This window comes from Pagrus major, chromosome 5 (genome assembly GCF_040436345.1).
Source record: "Pagrus major chromosome 5, Pma_NU_1.0".
Lineage (NCBI taxonomy): Eukaryota > Metazoa > Chordata > Actinopteri > Spariformes > Sparidae > Pagrus > Pagrus major.
Window position 1 is genome coordinate 36,290,599 of NC_133219.1, and position 19,793 is coordinate 36,310,391.

The window sequence follows — 19,793 nt, forward strand, 5'->3', positions numbered from 1 at the left end:
GGAAAATACATTGCAGTTCTCACAAAACTGTTTATTTTAAAGAGTTTGGTTCACACAAATGCAGATTTCTTCAGAGAACCATAAAGAAACAAAATCTGAGATGCAGAGGTAAGAAGACCTCTATGAGAGGGTGTAGAGTGCGGTGCCAAAACTTTTTAAAAGGTTTGCAGAGTTAGACAGGAAGATACTAAACACTTAAATCAGCTGCATGATGTCCTTGATTTGAAGTACAATAAAAATCAGTGATTTTACATGAGGAAGACGTTTGAAAGGTCAACAGTCACGACTCTTAAATGTTACACATCAACTGGCAGACTGACTGGCAGTTCATTCTGGATTGATCACTGAATTGCTTTAAAAAAAAAAAAAAAAAATGGGAAAAATAAATAAGCAGTTGTCAGCGTAAACAAACATTGAGTGTGCAAACTATTTGGGACACCTGCACCTTGTGTAGAGGTCCTGTGGCAGTTGACCCAAAACATTCAAGTCTCATCTGCTTCACTTTATATCTCCTTTGTGATCAACATGGATTTAATAAGGCAAATCAAGAGGATTCTTTTTCCTGTTTTAAACTTGTAAGTGTAAATCACTTTGATATTATACAGTTAAATCACAGTCAGCTGTTTAAAATTATGATATAATTCAGCTTATTGAGGCAGATCACGGCATCTTCTACCTGTTGATACCAAGTTTCCTCTGGAAGGCGTTCCCGTCCCCCTTGGTGGATTGCTGTGGGATGAATAGAAGGATCGTGTTCGATAAAAGGGATCTTTACGTTTAATTCACAAAAGCTATAATTTAAACTTTCTGCTGTACCTTGTTGATGTCTTTATGTTTTTCTCGGCTGACAATCTCCTCTATGATCTCTCCTTCTCCTCTCACCAACCTGGAAGAAAACATGCAGACGTTAGCATGAAAACCTGAGCTGTGGAAAAGTTTACAGGAAAAGTTAATGAGTACATTTGCAGAAAAGCGTGTGTGTGTGTTTTGGTAACAAGCCAGAGTTCAGCATCAGATCAAGTGGAAGTGAAGAGTTTGATTATCTTGTGAATCTGAACAGATAAACTGCTCACTCAACCGTTATAGATTTTACCTGGTCCGTCCTGTTTCTGGGTCTACAACCCTGCGGATCACACTCTGTCTGGCCTCGTACTCCTCTTTTGTGAGAGGCCTTTTAGTGGAGAGTCGGGCCTTCTGCTCGTCTGTCATCACTGCAGAGGAGAACGGAGTATGAATCCCTCAATATCACCGGTATGCAAAAATGACGGGGTTTCTGAAAATTGTTCTAAAGTAAACATGGGCAAAGTGGGAAAAATTGTACTCTTGACAGTTTCCACCCTCATTACCACCACTGAGGTGCCCTTGAGCAAGGCCCTTAACCCCAGCTGTTCTGGTGGAGCTGCCGAGAGGTACTGAGCAGCCTCCAGGTGTGAATATGTAACTGTGTGAATATGAACAGGGTGTTCCTGAAAAAGATAACATTGCTCTGAGTCAACCCTCCTGGAATAAATAATGGCAGAAAAAAAAAAAAGTACCTTAAATGGTCACAAAAACAGACATTACTGTCTGGTTATTTCATAAGATAAGAATAGATGTTTCTCTAAGAGTTCCTATATTATTATTATTATTATGTAACAGGTACACCTGTACAAACTAATGCAGTTTAAAGAGGTCATATTATGCTTATTTTGCCTTTTCTTTATTGTGTCATGTAGCATTTTTGTGCATGTAAAAGGTCTGTAAAGTTACTCTCTCCCACAGAAAACACTGCTCCTGCACTACCTGAAACACCTGGAGTCTTTTCGTTATAGTTCATAGTTAAAGGTGGAGTTTCACTGAATTATATCACATTGAGAGGCATTTCTACTTGTTTACCGTCCCTGCTTACAAACATGAAGGGATCAGAGTGTAGTCCAGAAGAAAACCATTACTGACGAGGACCTCAGTACTAAAGCATGTAACTGAATTATCATCTCGATGATGATGTCAACAAAAAACTGCACATGAAAGTGGATTTTATGGCAGAGCAGTTCACTGGTTTACATTTGACTGCACAGGTGTACCTGATAAAGTGGACACTGAGTGTATACTGACACTGTGATATACAGTAAAACTCCTTATTCTATGACAGAGGAGTGAATGACTAGTGTGAAACTGTAATAACATAGTAAAACCCAGTGTGATGTCGTGTAATGTCCCACCAGGCCCGAGCTCCACTGTCCCCTCATCACTCTGCCACACCTCCAGGTAAGATGGAGGTTTCTCTGCTGGAGGACTCAACAACACCGGCTCTGCTTTCTTCTTCTCCTTCTTCTTCAGCTTCTCTTTCTTCTTTTTCTCCTTCTTCTTCTGCTTCTTTAGCTTCGCCTTCTTCTTCTTCGACGACTTCTTTTTCTTGGCTTTACCTTTTTTCTTTTTGGTCTTTTCGTCGCTGGACGAGGAGGACGATGACGAGGAGGAAGAAGAAGTGGACGAGGAGGAAGAGGAGCTTCTTCGTCGCTTCTTTCTTTGTGTTTTCACATCTGAGGGAGAAGCAAAGAACAAGCTCAACTGAGTACTTTGATAATGAGACTTTCGTTGCTGTCAAAGCTGGCTAATTTATTTACTTTAAAGTCCCAACCTTGTGTTTTGTGTGGTGCTTTCTTTGACGATCTGCTTCGACTCCTGCTGCTGGACGAGGAAGACGATGAAGAAGAAGACGAAGAAGAAGAAGACCGTCTCCGTTTCTTCTTCACGTGTTTTTTCTCTTTGTCGGCTCTTTCCGGTGATCTGCTGCGACCCATCACATTAAAGACAATGAGACTAAGTTAAATAAACTCGGAAAGTCTGGTTGAAGACCAGGAGACACTGGCGAAGTGACTTGGTGTTGTTGCTCTTGCCGTTTTCGAAAGTGTGTTCGTCTTTCATTTCCTTCCGTCGGCGTCGGTGCATGCATTATTAAGGTTCCTAGTTCCTACCCCAGTGTACCCTACAGACACATTTGTGTAGTGTACTTTATACTCCACTACATGTATTTGATATGTTTATTTATTGTTTGCTTTATAGTTTCAGATTACTTATTCAACAAATAAGTTATGTTTTAGGTTAAGATGTTCCTTAACAATCTACTCAGAATCAAGGGGGGGGGGGGGAATAAATAAATATCTATATTAATAATAATAATAATAATAATAAAAAGCTTGGATATTCGGTACTTTTACTATATTTGATGCAAATACTTTTGTAGTTTTACTCAAGTGAAATTTTGAATGCAGACATTTTAATTGTTACAGATTATTTATACACTGTAGTATATTTTACTACTTCTTCCACTACTGGTAACACATTACAAATATTTTTACTGGCGGTGGAAGAGGTACCCAGAACCTATACATAATAAAAGTTTCAATAGCAGTAAAATGTAAAGTAAAAGTAATAAAGTACTATCAGAAAAGTGTATTTAAGGTATGCAAATTAAACATATTCATTATGTGGAAGGGCTTCTCTCTGATGGATTATTAATAAAACTGCATTTACATGTGAGCAACTTTTTATTATTGGAGTTGTTTGGAGCTACTTGTGAAGGCTCAAAAGATGATTAAAGGTTTAAAAAAGAGAACATTTATGTGGGTTATTTTATATGTTGCCTTTTTCTTGCAAAATACTGGATACTTTCACCCTTCCGGCTGAGTGGAAATACATAAAATGATACAGGTAACTGCTCACAACTGTTTCAAACGAATGCCATAACCTGAGATGAGTAATGAGGGATCACAAGTAGACTTTGTTTAAGGGATCCCAAACACCAATGTTCCTTTATCATATAGTATCATATAAATGTGTCCCCTAAATATTCTTTCTGCTTTTAATATCGCCACTTAGGCAATGAAAAAAGTAAATGGGAGCAGATTGCACAGGCCCATCCAATAGATTTAATCTCCTGTAGAGATCAAAAGAAAAAACCTTGAACCTCAGCAGGTCCACACAAACTCACCACCTGCCTCCTGGATAGGTTCTGCCTATAAATCTCTGGTACCTCCCACAGCATCGAGAGATAAAAATGCACAGAGAAAATTAAAGGAAATATAATCGAAGGGGTCATCTTGTCTACATATCATCAGGTTAAATCAGGACGACGTTAAGGCGACCTAACAAATGAAAGAAAGCATCTGTGGGAGAATTTGACCTTGTGAGTCACTAGAGATGAGATACCATTTTCTCATAGAGATCTGTGGTGATTATGATGCCTGCCATACTAAATATAGAAAGCTGGATCAGAGGGTGAGAACAGGAGTGAAGAGATATTTAATACCAATGCTGAAGGGCAGTTATTTATAATGATAGTGCTTGAGAGGTGTGTCACATTTGAAAGTCGTGCATTGGTGAATGTGAGAGGGAGGGTACAAAATCATCGTCACTGTAAAGGAAGAGGCAATCTGTGTGCACAAGGAGCATCAACATGAGAAGATATTTGTTATATTTATTTCAAAGTTTTTACAAAGGCATTTGTGAATCTTTAAAGCTTGTATATTGATAAACACACTTGTTCCTGATGATGTTAGCCCTTATCACTCTTGGTACATAAGGCTAAACTAATGCAGAGAAACCTGACAGACAAGCCTCAATACTTCTGCATTCACTGCTCACCAGCTTAGAGTTAAATACTGTAACCTGCCACCAATCGTGTTTAAATAGTGTGTCAATGTAGCAATAAATAAACAATCTTTCAAGATTTCTTGAAACTCCGAAAGTCCACAGAAATGCATCACAAATGATAAATACCTAAAATCCTGTTACATAAAAACACACAGCTGCATGAGTGAATGTAACAGTCTAAACATGGCTGGACTTAAAGATAGGAGAGGTTAAAGATGTCAGCGGGACGAGAGCCTTAAAGCTATCATCTTTCCAGTCCGTGTGCAAGTGGAGCTCATCAGGTAGTTCCAAGTAAAAAAAAATGAGGGGGTGGTAGTGTTGGAGGAGAGGGGAGGGCTGGAATGTGTCACTATTGCTGGGATTTTCTTCGGCCCATTAGGACGCAGCCGCCATGCGGATCCTCTCTGGGGGGAACAGCAGGACGTTCTTGGCTGCTTTGATAGTGTTCTTCATGAGCATCGCCACAGTCATGGGTCCCACACCTCCAGGGACAGGGGTGATGAAGCCTGCCTTCTGTCTCACACCTGGAGATAGACAGGAAGGGTTTGTCGTTACCACATGTGGGAAGTAATGCAGTACAAATACTTCAAGTAGATTTTTAAGTAAACTTTTTACTTTTACTCCCTATATTTTCTCAAATATCTACTTTCTACTGATTACATTTTCAGAACAGACTCTTTAGTTTTAATGCATTTGATGGGAAATATAGATTATCTTTATTTTTTGTCATTGCACGCCACCTTCCCAACATCACAAGACAGCGACTCATGCATCACGCATGGCAGATGTGGCAAGAAGAAAGGACGCAACAAGAAGAAACAGACAGAGAGGGAGACTCCATTGGGGAGAAAAGGCGTGTTAGTGTCTCGTATCTGCAGAGACCCTGCAGCCCTTTGTCTATATTTTCTTATTTTCTTAGTTTGTTGCTGTGCTCAGGACACTTAACAAACCCAAACTGTCTGTACTTCACATCCTGGAATGAGACTCAATCAACTATCTTTCTGATGTGTTTACGAACAGCTCGGACAAATCCTACTGTCTCTACCTTGAATTATATCAATATGATGCGAGGTTCAGTTAGCTTTGCCTGTAGAAAAGTCCTTCAGAGAAATACTTTCTACTCTGAGCTTGAGTAAAAAAGTTGAATCAGTACTTCTACTTTGACCAGAGTCTTTTTTACGCAAGTATCTGTACCTCTACTTGAGTAAAGAATGTGTGAACTTTTGCCACCTCTGGACGTCACAGATACACGAGACACGAAGGATGTTGTGGCAGATCATGTTCATCGCCTTAGCCTTACCCTCAAAGTCAACATCTCCAACCAGTCTGTTCTTTCCAGTGATTGGGTCCTGCACTCGGTTTATTCCAACGTCAATCACCGCTGCTCCCTCTTTGATCATGTCCGCGGTGATCAGGTTAGGAATCCCTGATGTTCAGTAAAAAACGCACACAGGACAGTTAGACGCCAGAAACAGAAAACAGTCTACTGGTTCAGTTCAGATGTTAGATGGATGCAAAACCTGCACCAACCTGCAGCAGCCACGATGATATCAGCGATTTGAGTGTGTTGGCGAAGTTGATCCTTTGGAGTGTAACGGTGAGAAATGGTGACCGTGGCATCACCTGCAAGAGAAAATTAATTAATTTATACCATTAATATTTAAACCCAACATCTTTAAACACACAGATAAAACCAACATGCACTTTAACCTACCTCCGGGCCTCTCATGACGGCCGTCTGTATGCAGTAACATGGCGATGGGCATGCCAACATTCTTGGAGCGTCCTGCAACGACGACATTCTTCCCAAGTGTCGGGATACCTGAAAGGTGAGAATTCAGATACTTTCTTCAAACAGTTTGTTCTGCAGGATTTCAATCTTAAGAGGAAGGTGGTGGTAAGTGGTCACTCCTGTTACCTGTGCGTTTAATAATTTCCCAGACTCCCCAGGGAGTGGCAGGAAGCATGGCTGACTGATCCAGGCACATGCGGCCCACATTAACTACGTGGAAGCCGTCCACATCCTTGGTTGGCGCAACTGCATTACAGATTATGCGCTCATCAATGTGGGCTGTATGAAAACAAGGACAAGTTGCAGTCAGGACACCGAGATCTCAAACATTTTGAGGTGCATGTTTCTACTCCACTGTTCCCGTTTCTATGTACCTGGCAGGGGCAGCTGGACCAGCAGGCCGTCCACACGATGATCTGTGTTGAGTTTGTCGATCAGGTCCAATAACTCCTCCTCACTGATGTCCGAATGCTTGAGAATTGTCTCACTAGAGATTCCTGTGGGAGGTTAAAGTGAGAAAACAACTTTAAAAAACAAACAAAGGCGAGCTTGTGCTCTTTTTATGCAGAATAAGTGCATTAACACGTACATATGGAGGTATGTGGGTGTGTTTTTTTCTTACCGACATCAGCTGCAGCTCGTGTCTTATTCAGGACGTAGGAGTGACTGGCCGGGTTGTCTCCTACAAGAACCACACTCAGATGGGGTCTCCTGTGGCCGGCTGAAACCCATTTCTCCACGTCGGCCCGGGCCTCCTCCCGAATCTGCCGTGCTAGTTTCTTTCCTGAGATGACCACCGCCTCCTGTCTGAGAGTGGGCATATAAAAACAATGGAGTCAGAGGACAAACGGTCAACCACAGACAAATATATTATACTATTTATTCTTTATTGTTTGTTGATTTATTCTTACCTAATCTGTTTACAAACCACAAAAAGTCATTAAACTATACGCTGATCAACATTCTTCCAACTTTACTGTTTGAACACTCTCTTCTGAACTCAATTATCTACTGGCCGTGGTCTCTCTGACCCCGGTGAAGGACTTTTGACACCAGAAACCTGTAACAAATCTCAACCCTTCAGCCTGAGCACCAATTCCAGCCTCTAAAATTAGACCCAGCACGTCTCGACCTGACGGAGCCAAATGCTCCATAAGCACTTGTGCTGTAAAGTAGTGTTGTCGCCAACGCAAGACCAAACAGGTAAAGCAGCTTTTAACGAGAATGTAATCATCAAGTAGCGTCTGTATACTATACAAACTGGGTCGACCTGCTGCTTTGTCCCATTTTCAGAGGCACCAAGATGGTTATGCGTTACATAACGACGGACAGAAAGCTGTGGCTAATAACTGAAAAGTAATGAGCCATCAAAAGTGATGTAACCGCCCTTTTATTCTGCCCAAACTAATTAAACCTCACAGAAAAGTATCACATCTTTGAGCAAAGTGGGGTGAGACCATGGGGCCAGTGTACCAGGTCCCAGATAAAAAATGTGCCGAGACTTTAACCTCGGTTTAAATGTAAAATAAAGCAGCCTGCTGAGAGGGAAATCTCTCTTTTCACATGTTAAATGTTAAAAACAGCCTGTGGTAGGTGTCTTCCACCTCAGAGGAGAGTTGAGTCTTTTGTTATTGATGAATTATTTATTTATTTCATCTGTTTTATTCTTCTGCACATATTACTTGATGCATTTTTTAGAGTTTAATTGTTGGTTTAAGTTGCATCTTTTTGTGATATGGTAACAAGTCCTGCATGACGTGACAGGTCTTTAATGATCCATCTTGTGCCTGATCACGTGCAGGAGGAACATGAGGTTTTTTTTTGGATTTAAAGGCGTGTGTTAAACATTAGTGCATTAAATATATCTCAGTCATGCTGCACTCAGCACGTTTTCAATAACTACCTGCAACGGGATGCTGCCAATTTACCAGGTCCTCTCTGACATAACTTTTTTTTTTTACTTCCTCACGTGTCTGAATGTTCCCCCATATGCAAATGCATTTCCTTGCGTGCACACCCACACCTCGATCTCCAGCTGAAACCTGGCTCCTCAAGCCAACAGGCTGCAAGCCTCCAGACCGATTTCATCAGCCTGCCCGCCTGCCGCAATGTTACCGGCACGTCGCTAGGGGGCGCACCGAAAATGTGGCTTAACTGCGGACATTCATGAATGCCTGGTTCTGTATCATCAAACAAACCTCCTCGTGTGTAAATACACGATCAAATACTACGGATAAAAACAAAAATGATACACGTGAAGAAATATATATACACATATAATAGACTGGAAATCAGTTTCTTCTCGTGTTGGGGAGAAAAAGTGGTGTTTAAAATGAGCCACACTGGATCAGATCCGGCGGGTCTCACTCACTCACCTCGAGGCGGACGTGTGCAGCTTACAGACTTGATGCTGCGAGTGTTGGCACAGTTTCCTGAGAGTCCTGACGGCTGCCATTCTCCACCGGCTGAGAGGAAGCAGAAGAGACGAGACACCGCGGCCGATTACGAAACTGAGAGAAGCACCGCCCGGGCTGACAGAGGGACGTCTGTGAGCGGGGAGAGGAGAGGGGAGGATTTAAACCCACCCACCCCTCCTCCCCCTCTACGTCATTAGGCTGCGTCACTGTTATCTGCTGCCACACCTCTGCTGCTGCACAGACAACTGAGCTGCTCCCCAGGTCTCAGTTACCTGCTTATCTAAAAATACTAGTGACTGTACTGCATTCAAAAGTAGTAAAAGTACAGTACTACAAGCTCAAAATACATAGATAATGTAACAGTAGTTATGCAGACAACTTTATTTAAATGTCAATGTCAATAACACTGAATGATCAGACACTGGTTACTTTCAAAATGCAATATATTGCATATTACTAGTTTAATTTCAAGGTAATATATTACATTGCAATATTGCTGTCTGCATAGAGTAATAAATTACTTATTACACTACTTTAAAAAAAGCAAATAATCTATATAGAACGATTAAATAGCCGAGATCTTTTTTAATAAATGAATGTCCTTGGACACAGTGATGAGCAGGCAGACAAAGCATCAAAGTCTGATAACTTATGAGATAGGAATACATATTTTTAATTGTAGGCTCAGTCATACGAAACACAACAGACCCATACCTTCTGTAATGTAGCCTATAATGACATGACGAGACAAACATCTCTTCTTCTATGCCTTTTTATTTTAGTCCACAGAATAAGGAATGCATGTGTGATTCAAGAATGTAAATTAAAGTGCGCTCATCATTATATATCACTACAGGACTTATAGGCTCAGCTGTATTAAACACACACAGAGCCTATATTAATATGGCCATGTAGGTGTGGATGGATTCTTAAAAAAACAACAATAAACTCTTCACTTCGGTCAGTAACGCGGATTGTAACTCGTTGCCTGACATAAATGTAGTAATATATTACTGAAATATCATTAGTAACGTGTTATAAAAGCAACACATTACCCCGAACACTGCTGGTTACATGCTTAGGCCTTTAGATACCACATAACTGGAGTCCATCTTTATAGAAAAATGTCCATTTTGCTGTCATGTACTCCATCATATAGACTTGTTTCAGTCTTTGGGTCTATTGGATTCTTGTTTGCGAAGGTGATCTCCTCCTGTTTACAGTTGTGATCTTTCTTGCAATCAAATGTAGTATATGCAGTATGTACCTCTGATCTTTTCCTGTCACACTTTCTGGAAGTACTCCCAGTACAAACAACACAGGATCCACTGGAATGGCAATGTCTCCTCTTCTATATCCTGCCAATATCCCTGTAATAATACTAGACAGTCACAGAAGACATGTGAATGATCTCCCGTCATCCAACAATTCCTCCAACAAAGCGGAGATACTAAATCTTTATAAAATGTTGAAACAGCGCTTAGCTGGTCGAGCTGGTTTTCACTACTCAATATGCACTGTTATACAACTTTAATGTACAGTATATGTATACTAATGTATTCTCTTCTCTAATGAAGTTGAGTATATGAGTAAAAATGAAAGTACACATATGCACGTGTCCAGAAACCTTTAATCAAGTCTCAATTCTTTGGGATTTTTAAAAACATTTTGTCTGTCTCAGCCAGTAAAATACCCATCAATGTATGCAAACTTCCTGCAGGTTTCTAAATCACCTAAATTCCCAGAAAGAATAACAGAGGACATGAACTCAGTGTCCTCAGTGGTACTTTCAGCCATGCACATACATCAGAACTGTATTTAAGACGCCACTTGAATACATGCACTTTGATTAACCTGTCAGGAGGCCCAGGGCAATAAAGTGCTGGCTTCACTGTGTCTGCACCCTGTTGCTGCATGTCCAGCTCACACACCAGGCTATACACAATCCCAAGTTCAATGAGTGCTATGTGAGGACAATATAAATCAAAACAATTACAGGATAAGTTCACCCCAAAATTGAAAATTCAGTCATTATCCAGTCATTTTAGGGTGAATGTGTACTACAAGATCATCAGAGTAATTGCTTAACTGAACCCTATTTACCCAGCTGGTCATCCAACCAATCCACCAGTGTCTTTCTAAGTTTCTCCCAGTCCATAATTACTAGGGGTGGGCGGATCGATCCAAATATCGATAGTATCGATACCAAGGTGAGTATTGGTATTGGATCGATACTAGCGTGATGAGATCGATATTTTTGTTGTAGTTTCTCTTCTATAAGTTCAGCAAATCACTCGTATTTCTTCACAGTCCTTATGCGCAGCGCTCCTCTCCACCTCTCTCACTCCGCTCACTCAGGTTCACCTGTTTTTTTAAAGTGTAATTGGTGGTCAGAGATGTCATTTTAGCAGAGTGATTAAACTATTATCATATATTCAGACGGTTGAAATAAATCTTAATTGTTTTACCGGAACTCAAAAATATATATACTTAAATTAAGATATATAGCCTACCTCAAACCTGAAGTATGAATATGGATGGCTGAAGGAACATTAGTATTCCTATTTAGGCTACATGCAGATTTTCAAGTAAAAAGTATCGGTATCGGCAATACTGGCCCTGTAATTACTTGGTATCCGATCAATACCAAAATTTGCAGTATCGCCCACCCCTGATAATTACATCCTACATTTTAACCAAAAAAACAAACTGGGCTTTGGTGTCTAAATAAATCTAAATAAAGACACATTTTAAAGAGTGATTGAAGCAGACATGAAGTTATAAGCTTAGTCATGTCCAGCTCACACACCAGGCTATACACAATCCCAAGTTCAATGAGTGCTATGTGAGAAATCAAAACAATTACAGGATAAGTTCACCCCAAAATTGAAAATTCAGTCATTATCCAGTCATTTTAGGGTGAATGTTTACTACAAGATCATCAGAGTAATTGCTAAACTGAACCCTATTTACCCAGCTGGCCATCCAACCAATCCACCAGTGTCTTTCTACTAAGTTTCTCCCAGTCCATAATTATATCCTACATTTTAACCAAAAACAAACAAACTGGGCTTTGGTGTCTAAATAAATCTAAATAAAGACACATTTTAAAGAGTGATTGAAGCAGACATGAAGTTATAAATATATGTGGATGGTTGTAGTAGCACCATGCGGCCTGCAGGGGGCGACAGTCTGCCGGCGCCGCTCCGTCAGAGCTCCGATAGAGGAAGAGGCGCTGTGGGTGCAGTTCACGTTAGCTTCAGCGTTACTGTTAGCACGCATCGTTGACAAGTGGCTCCTACTGTCTTAATCATAAGACGAATTTCTGTTTACCGAACCGGGGTTTAGGAGTTGTAACCGAGGCTCTCCGACGACTCCTTCGCCAAGATGAGCTTCTTGTTGTGAGTAAAGTAAAGTTACAGCCGGGGGCTTGCGGTTTGCGTTAGCTTCTTCGAAGTTGCATCAAGGGAAGTAACTAAAAATAAGACACCGCTACAGACCAACAAGTCCGCTAAGTGCTGCGTTTTCCTCTAAACTTTTGGTTTTACTTGAGCCACCTTTTCTTGTGTGGGGTTAGCATTGTTCGTCGACACATTATCAGTAAGCTGTGTGTATTTATAGTCTCCCAATACTCGCCAAGTATAACTTTTTTTTTTTTTTTTTAACCAGTTACGTTCTGGCTAGCTTGGTGTTTAACGCTAGCTTACTGTTTGTTAGCCAACTTAGCTCACATAATAACTTTTTGTTTTTATTCAGATAAGACTAGACATGTGTAACATTAGTCATCGTCCGCACCTTGGCTGGGCTGACCTCGTTGTAAGGCTGCTAACGTCGGGCAAGTGTAATTAAAGTGTGTTGTTTACAGTGACCCTCTTTGATGCAGTCAGTCACATTTCCTGTCTGTAGGTAATCAAGCGTAACTTTATTTACATGACACAGATTATACAGTCACAAGTCTGTCACACTGGAAAAACAAGCCCAAGACAAGTTGGCACGAGAACCATCACGAGTATCACTTCAGCATGAAGTTCATAGATGCTCAGCACAATGCCTTTCCTCCAGCTGCTGATTGCACAAACCCAGACCGGAAGGCTCCTCCACATGTGAAGGCCCAAGAGGAGCATCTACTCCCACACAAGCCTTTTACATCCTAAAATGTCACTGTCCTGCTTGCACAGACATCTGCTCAGCTCCCACGTTTTGCTCCTTTTTGCAGTGGCAGTCGCTCGTCCAAGACCTTCAAGCCGAAGAAGAACATCCCAGAGGGCTCCCACCAGTATGAGCTGCTGAAACACGCCGAGGCAACGCTGGGCAGTGGGAACCTGAGGCAGGCTGTCATGCTGCCTGAGGGAGAGGATCTCAATGAGTGGATTGCTGTCAACAGTGAGTGAATGAATGCAATGCGCTTATTTATAGAAACCACCACTCAGTGCACCACCAACTACCATTTAAAGTTTCTAAACATAAATGAGCCGTGTGCAGAAGTTGAACATTTGCATCATCGAGTGGTAAAAGAAGAGAAGTTTGGCAAAACAAACAAATTAGTAAATTGTAGATCACAGAATTAAGGTTGTTTTTTAGACAATCATTGCTAAAAAGCCAGTGCCTACGTCGCATAAAAAGACCAATGTATGTATAGAAGAGTTAAACTATTTATTCATTCATTCCTAGACAACAGAAACTATAATTAACCTTTTTTTTTTTTTCTTTCAGCGGTGGATTTCTTCAACCAGATCAACATGCTGTATGGGACCATCACTGAGTTCTGCACCGAGACCAGCTGCTCTGTGATGTCTGCTGGACCAAGGTAACAGCCAACAGTGTCCTTTTTATGTTTGCAGCTGGCAGATAAAGGGATTGGCATAGGCTGTGGTCTGCTGCTGCCGTACCGTCTAATGGCAGTGAGCACAAATGAGTGCCTGTGTTTTGAATGTGTGCGCAACCAAGACATGAGAAAGCTCTACGTGTTATATTCTATTTTTATTTTTAGCAGGACAGCGACCCCAAACATATTTATGTAATTTAAAATGTAACATATAATCTTTTTTTGAACAGATAGGACAGTTAGAGATATGACAGGAAATGGGTTGAAAGAGAGGGGGGATGACATGCAGCAAAGGGCCACAGGTCGGACTCGAGGACAGGGGACAGGGCCTCTGTACACGGGGCGTGCGCTCTTCCAACTGAGCTGCTGGGGCGGCCCATATATAATCTTATCTAAAACTCAGCCTACTGTGATGCAGTCAATAGCTCAGCATTTAGCTAAACGTCATTTGGCAAGTTCCGCTGAAATAAGGGAAATATTTAGGCTGATGTATGATAGTTTACGTAATTTCAGGAAACAAGGAACTTCACATGAGATGTGTCACACAAGGCTCTTGTACTTTAAAGGACATTAGAAAACATGACCAACAGAATCAATAATGATAGATTTGTGGCTCGCCACACAGTACAGTAATATACATTTTATTACACGTGTTAAATACATTTCCACTCTGCTAATGGCAGTTAAGCATTACTTTACAACAGAAGAGAACTAATAAGTGAAGAATAATTAGGGATTGCATGTTACTGTGCGTGTGGGCTGTGAGAGACAATCCTGACGTGTTTTAGCGTTCTAGCCATGATAAACTTTTTTTTTTTACCTCAGGAACATGATCTGGTTGAAACATAATTTCTGATCACGGGCATTTATTAAATTAAGGAGAAGAGTTTGAGGAAATTAAACAGGGTACACTTTTTCTATGCTGGTGAATGAAAGTGAAAATTAATCTTAGTAGATTATTCAGAATGAAACAAATGTGCAGTAACAAGTGAATGTTAGCCTTTGAAGAGAACTTAATTCAACATGTGGTATTTTATGACAACACATGCAAGTCAAAATCACCTTCATGATAGAGATTAGTTAATAAAACATTACTTTGTCCAGAATTTAGAGGTGATGTGTCTATTGTATAGAAGAACCCAACTATGAATTCAGATTTGGAACGGTTGAGACCTATAACAAAATTGAAATACGTCATGTGAAAGTCATATGAGGGAAACAGGAATTAAGCTTTGCATGTGGTCCGTGTAGAGGCTGTATAGTTTAAATCTAGATTTGGCACTTCCTCTATCCCCTCTCCTGCCAAGACTGTGTGTTTTCAGTTTGTAATCAGGAGGAAGAGACCAGGGTTCACTTCCTGTTGACATAGCCGCCATCAAGAATATGACTGAAGATACTTTTGCATTTCCCTCTTTGTTTTAGCTTATCTACGACCAAATGATGCTTTCATGTCCTGACAGTGAGGCATAATGAGTGCATGCTAGTTGTAGAGCGTTCATGTTCATGTCAGTCTGCGCTAACAAATGAATCAAGTCAGTTATACGAGAGGTGCCAATTTTTTGTGCTTTCTCTGTAGATATGAGTATCACTGGGCTGATGGCACCAATATCAAGAAGCCTATCAAATGCTCTGCACCCAAGTACATTGACTACCTGATGACCTGGGTGCAGGATCAACTGGATGATGAGACACTTTTTCCCTCCAAGATTGGTGAGTTTTGATCAATAAAGAATTTTCGGCAGTTTGGCGGACACACTTTTAGTTAAAGCTTTTTGTGATCATTTCCATTGTTCATTGTGCACCATTTAATTTCATTTTGAGGGCATCTTTCCACTTGCTAAGTTGACACTTCCCTTTCTTTGACTTTACTTCTACTTTTTGGGAATTAACTCTTATTTTGACTGCTCAAGAACAGTGATGTGATTGTCATTGTTTTGGCATATTGGATTCGGAAACATGCAGACAAGGCAGCCCAGGTCAAAAAGAGTGAAATGTTATTGACTGCCAGAGTCAGTCACTTCATTGTTGTCAACTTAATCATGTGTCTTACATGCTGAAAAGCAGACTGAAGCAAAAACGCCCCCCCAGTACAAACAAGAAGTGAAGATGATGGCAGTCCATGGATCGTAGACTTCAGTCAGAGATTGACTGCAAAGAATTGCTACAGAATGCAAAGTCCTATGACTTCGACTTCAACTAAGCTAAAAATACAGCACCTTAATAAACATGAGTTTTACTCTGGTGTAGGCTGAAACGGCATATCATCTTCTCAACATCAGCATTTTCCACCACCTTCTGTCCCTCAGGGGTTCCCTTTCCGAAGAACTTCATGTCTGTGGCCAAAACCATCCTGAAGCGTCTGTTCAGGGTTTACGCTCACATCTACCACCAACATTTTGACTCTGTGATGCAGCTGCAGGAGGAGGCCCACCTCAACACCTCCTTCAAGCACTTCATTTTCTTTGTTCAGGTGAGATTATTGTTTAAAGGGTTTAATCACATGTATATAAAGCTCCATTCAGACATGGCATGTAATCCATACATACACAAAAAAAGGTGCTGTGGCAATCTTTCTGCTTAGGAACTGTTAATATTCCTATATCATTTTCTAAAACACTCATGCGATTGCGTGTGAATTAAACTAGGGCTATGAATGAATGAAAGTTTTAAATGTTGCCTCAGGATGAGCTCATGATCTTTTTCAAAGCAGCAGACGTGACTCTGAAGAGAGCCCCCTTTACAAGCTACATTACTTGAGTTATGGCACGACATTGATCCAACACTGATATGAAAGAACTGCTCTCTTCAGTGCTCAGAACAAAATCACAAGACATCTTAATGAGATCTGGCAGTAAATAACCTCTGGTTCGTCGTTGTACGCTCATCTATGCCAGTTGCCAATTATTATACAAGCATTGAGACTCCATCTACAACCGTCCTGACAAGTTTGAACCCTGTCAAACTGGATCATATGCGTAAGAGACCAATGCATGAAGGCCACAAAGCCATTACATGAACAAACAGAAGAACCCAGCAATTTTCCAGATTGTATGTTTGAAGGGATCTTAGAGGACAGGAGGCATATGATCTCCTAGTTACACTAAAGTATTGTAAGTTAATAGGGAACACACAATATTATTCTGTAACAAAGAGATCGAGCCCCGTATGGATACTTTTCATAATGTTGTCGAACACTTGGGCCTGTCAGTGGCAAAGACAAGCACTTACCTGCACAGAGCTCCTGCTCAATACTGGGCTGATTTCAAAAATGTTTGCCCCCATTAGTCACTTAGAAACAAAAACATGGGGAAATAGGGTCCAGTTTGACAAATACCAGAACATGTCAATGCTTGTGTGCCACTGCTGTCGTATTTTTCATACAGAATCACAACACTAGTCAGATTGTATCAGGGCATAATTAAAAAATTGGAACAAATCTGAAACCAATCTGGTATTAAATGTTTTGTTTTTGCAGGAGTTCAACCTCATCGACAGGCGAGAGCTTGCTCCCCTCCAGGACTTGATCGAGAAGCTTGGATCCAAGGACAGATAGACCCTTCACCACACTTTTCCCTTTTTTAACAGTTTCTTCTTCTCCTTTGTCTGTCTCTGTGACCTCTGCTACCTCTACGACTTCTAGTCTCAACTCTTCTGATCTGTGCCTTCTTCTTTTCATTTCCTAAATGTTTGTACTGTACTTTTCCTTTTATTCCTTCCATTGTCTTTTATGCTGTCTTTGAGCCCTTTTTTCCATTTTGCCACTAGATCATATAAAATAGAGTAGTGTAGTAAGAATATTTGTTCACAGGACTGTGGTTAATGACTCTGTAAGAGCAACCTACTGAATTTTTTTATTGGACCAAGGACATTTGGAAGTTAAAGTGAAAATCAGCTTTCTTTTTCCTTCAGAAGTTGGCGCATAGTGTTTTGATTTTCTAAACACTTTTTAGTTATTGATAGGCAATTTTCTTTTTGTTAACTTTTAGATATTGTAATTACAATGACTGACCAAAAACCCCAATTTTAGCTTTTTTTAATACAGTGGGGTAGAAACAGGGAGGATGGCAAGAAAAGCAGAGACATGAATCAGGTCTTACGTGGACTTTGCAGCTGTGACAATAATCGTTTGGGGATGGTATTTTTCGTCTTGCATGAAGGCAGGCACAAAAAATGCACCAGTAAGTAGTATATAGCTTTCTGACACATGCTGATTGTGTATCTGATATCCCACATATGCTAACGTGCTTCCTATTGACATGCTCTTTGACACAGTTACACTTGAAAAGGGATAGGCGATTGTGAGATGCCTTTGTTCTTGCCCCACAGAAAGAACCACCATCGACTGCATTACAGCTATTTCAATTTGGTCATGCAATATTGTGTTTTGCACATTTTTTGGCTATTTTCTTAATTAAAATAGTAAAATGCGAGCTTGATAGTTATTATTAATAGCCACTTAAAACTGAAAGGATGTATATTAGAAATCATTGTCAACAGAATTTTTTTTTTTTATATATAGCTTTACTGTCATTTTAGTTCATTTCTGTGGTGCAGATTAATTGTGGAGCCCTGCATATTTGATGTTCAAATGCTGGTACTTTTAAAAAAAAAAAGAAAAAGGAAAAAAAAAAGAAATCTAAATGTTCCCCCCTGGATTGGAAAAGAGAGTATCAGATATCTTTGTTAGTCTTGGTGCATGTATCATGGTCATTTTGTGCTCACTGGCTAAAAAACAGCGGGGCTGTTTGTTCTGCCATCCTTTTTAAAAAATCGAATGCAGCTACTATTCCTGATAAATGTTTTGTTTTGCAAACTTTGAACAAGGGAATTGGTCCATAACCTTTTTTCATGTTGGACCTAAATTCATATCAGACAATCATGTAACCCATTAAGAGCTGTTAGATAATGATGCATCACCAAGAACCAACCAGTGTGACTTGGTGCAGTAGAGTGTTCATTTAATTATGTACTGCTTTTTAGGAAGTTGAAAGGCTTTCAACAATGTGAAAAAACTTGTTTAATTTACTTTAACTGCAATTTTTATCCACTTGTAGCCCTTGCTTGAAAAAAAAAATCAGGCCAGCAACCATTAACCTAATCATCTATAGGCGTATCCAAGACTGAGTTATTTCAAGGATTTTATTTGAACATATAATTTGTCGTTTATTTCAACCTCGTCACGTATTTTTGAAAAGTATTTCTTTTTCTCACAATTTTGTTTATAAACTTTTGGCATGGAGTAACATTTAATATTATGTTTTACAATAAATTGTTGACTTTGCCATTTCAAATAAGGAAGAAGGGCTTTGAAATTAATCTAAAGTTTTATATATTTTCAATAATGGTCCAATCATTGGGTGATCATTTCGACTGAAAGGAGGTGCGAAGATGTGTGTACTGCGTCCGAACAGTTGCTGTAAATAAGATCAGTGTTTTATCTGAACAAAACTGTGCCTTACAAAAATGAATATGTCTAATATGACAGTATTGGTAGATCAAAAACTCAATAAACACTGAAAGGATAATGTTGTGTTTATATTTATTTTGTGCTTGCTGAACGTTTGAAAGACTGCAGATCAATGATTCAACAGTGAAATTCCCGCAGTCTGCTTTTGTGAACATAGAAAACTATAGGATATTTTTTAAAATTATCCTAATATGTGCATATGAATACAAATGTTGGAAATGATTTAAATGTGTTTAAAGTTTATGTCAATATATATTGGCCAGAATATCAATCGGCAAGAAAACAAAAGGAGAAAAGTTTCAAAGTATTGTATAAGTACTTTTTGAAGAACACCCTCTGTTATAGTATCTCGTTTTACACACATAATAAAACATAAACACAAAGACATTCAGAGCAGCCACCATGACTGTTACAGCTGACAACCAGCTGATCTCACTGACGTCGCCACGTAAGAAGAGGCGGATGTTTCTCAAACTGCCTAAGAGGCGAGAATCATATTTATTCCAGGTCTGACAGCCTTTCACGCTGGATCATCTCCAAAAAAACTGTTTTTAGGTAGTTTTTTTTGTAAAAGCAGCTGAAGCCATCGACACATTACGGCTGAAGCAGATAACAAACTACATAACGGACCCATTCCCATTTCCGGTGCAGACAGGA

General features: G+C 40.0%; 3 protein-coding genes across 3 annotated transcripts; 1 reads left to right on the plus strand and 2 right to left on the minus strand.

Annotated features, from left to right (window-relative positions):
* Positions 1-10: 10 nt before the first annotated feature.
* On the minus strand, positions 11-2,885 carry arl6ip4 (ADP-ribosylation factor-like 6 interacting protein 4). Its single transcript, XM_073465887.1, has 5 exons — positions 2,621-2,885; positions 2,202-2,522; positions 1,094-1,211; positions 817-886; positions 11-729 (listed from the first exon to the last, which is right to left on the minus strand). Exons 1-5 carry the CDS (start codon positions 2,781-2,783, stop codon positions 673-675), a joined length of 729 nt encoding a protein of 242 aa, XP_073321988.1. The 5' UTR covers positions 2,784-2,885; the 3' UTR covers positions 11-672.
* Positions 2,886-4,442: 1,557 nt separating this feature from the next.
* mthfd2 (methylenetetrahydrofolate dehydrogenase (NADP+ dependent) 2, methenyltetrahydrofolate cyclohydrolase) lies at positions 4,443-8,969 on the minus strand. The gene is made up of 8 exons (XM_073465886.1): positions 8,803-8,969; positions 7,050-7,234; positions 6,802-6,924; positions 6,554-6,706; positions 6,350-6,457; positions 6,166-6,258; positions 5,936-6,061; positions 4,443-5,159 (listed from the first exon to the last, which is right to left on the minus strand). Exons 1-8 carry the CDS (start codon positions 8,880-8,882, stop codon positions 5,011-5,013), a joined length of 1,017 nt encoding a protein of 338 aa, XP_073321987.1. The 5' UTR covers positions 8,883-8,969; the 3' UTR covers positions 4,443-5,010.
* Positions 8,970-12,063: 3,094 nt separating this feature from the next.
* On the plus strand, positions 12,064-19,194 carry mob1a (MOB kinase activator 1A). The gene is made up of 6 exons (XM_073466222.1): positions 12,064-12,245; positions 13,061-13,227; positions 13,558-13,651; positions 15,246-15,379; positions 15,976-16,139; positions 17,145-19,194. Exons 1-6 carry the CDS (start codon positions 12,232-12,234, stop codon positions 17,220-17,222), a joined length of 651 nt encoding a protein of 216 aa, XP_073322323.1. The 5' UTR covers positions 12,064-12,231; the 3' UTR covers positions 17,223-19,194.
* The last annotated feature ends 599 nt before the right edge of the window (positions 19,195-19,793 follow it).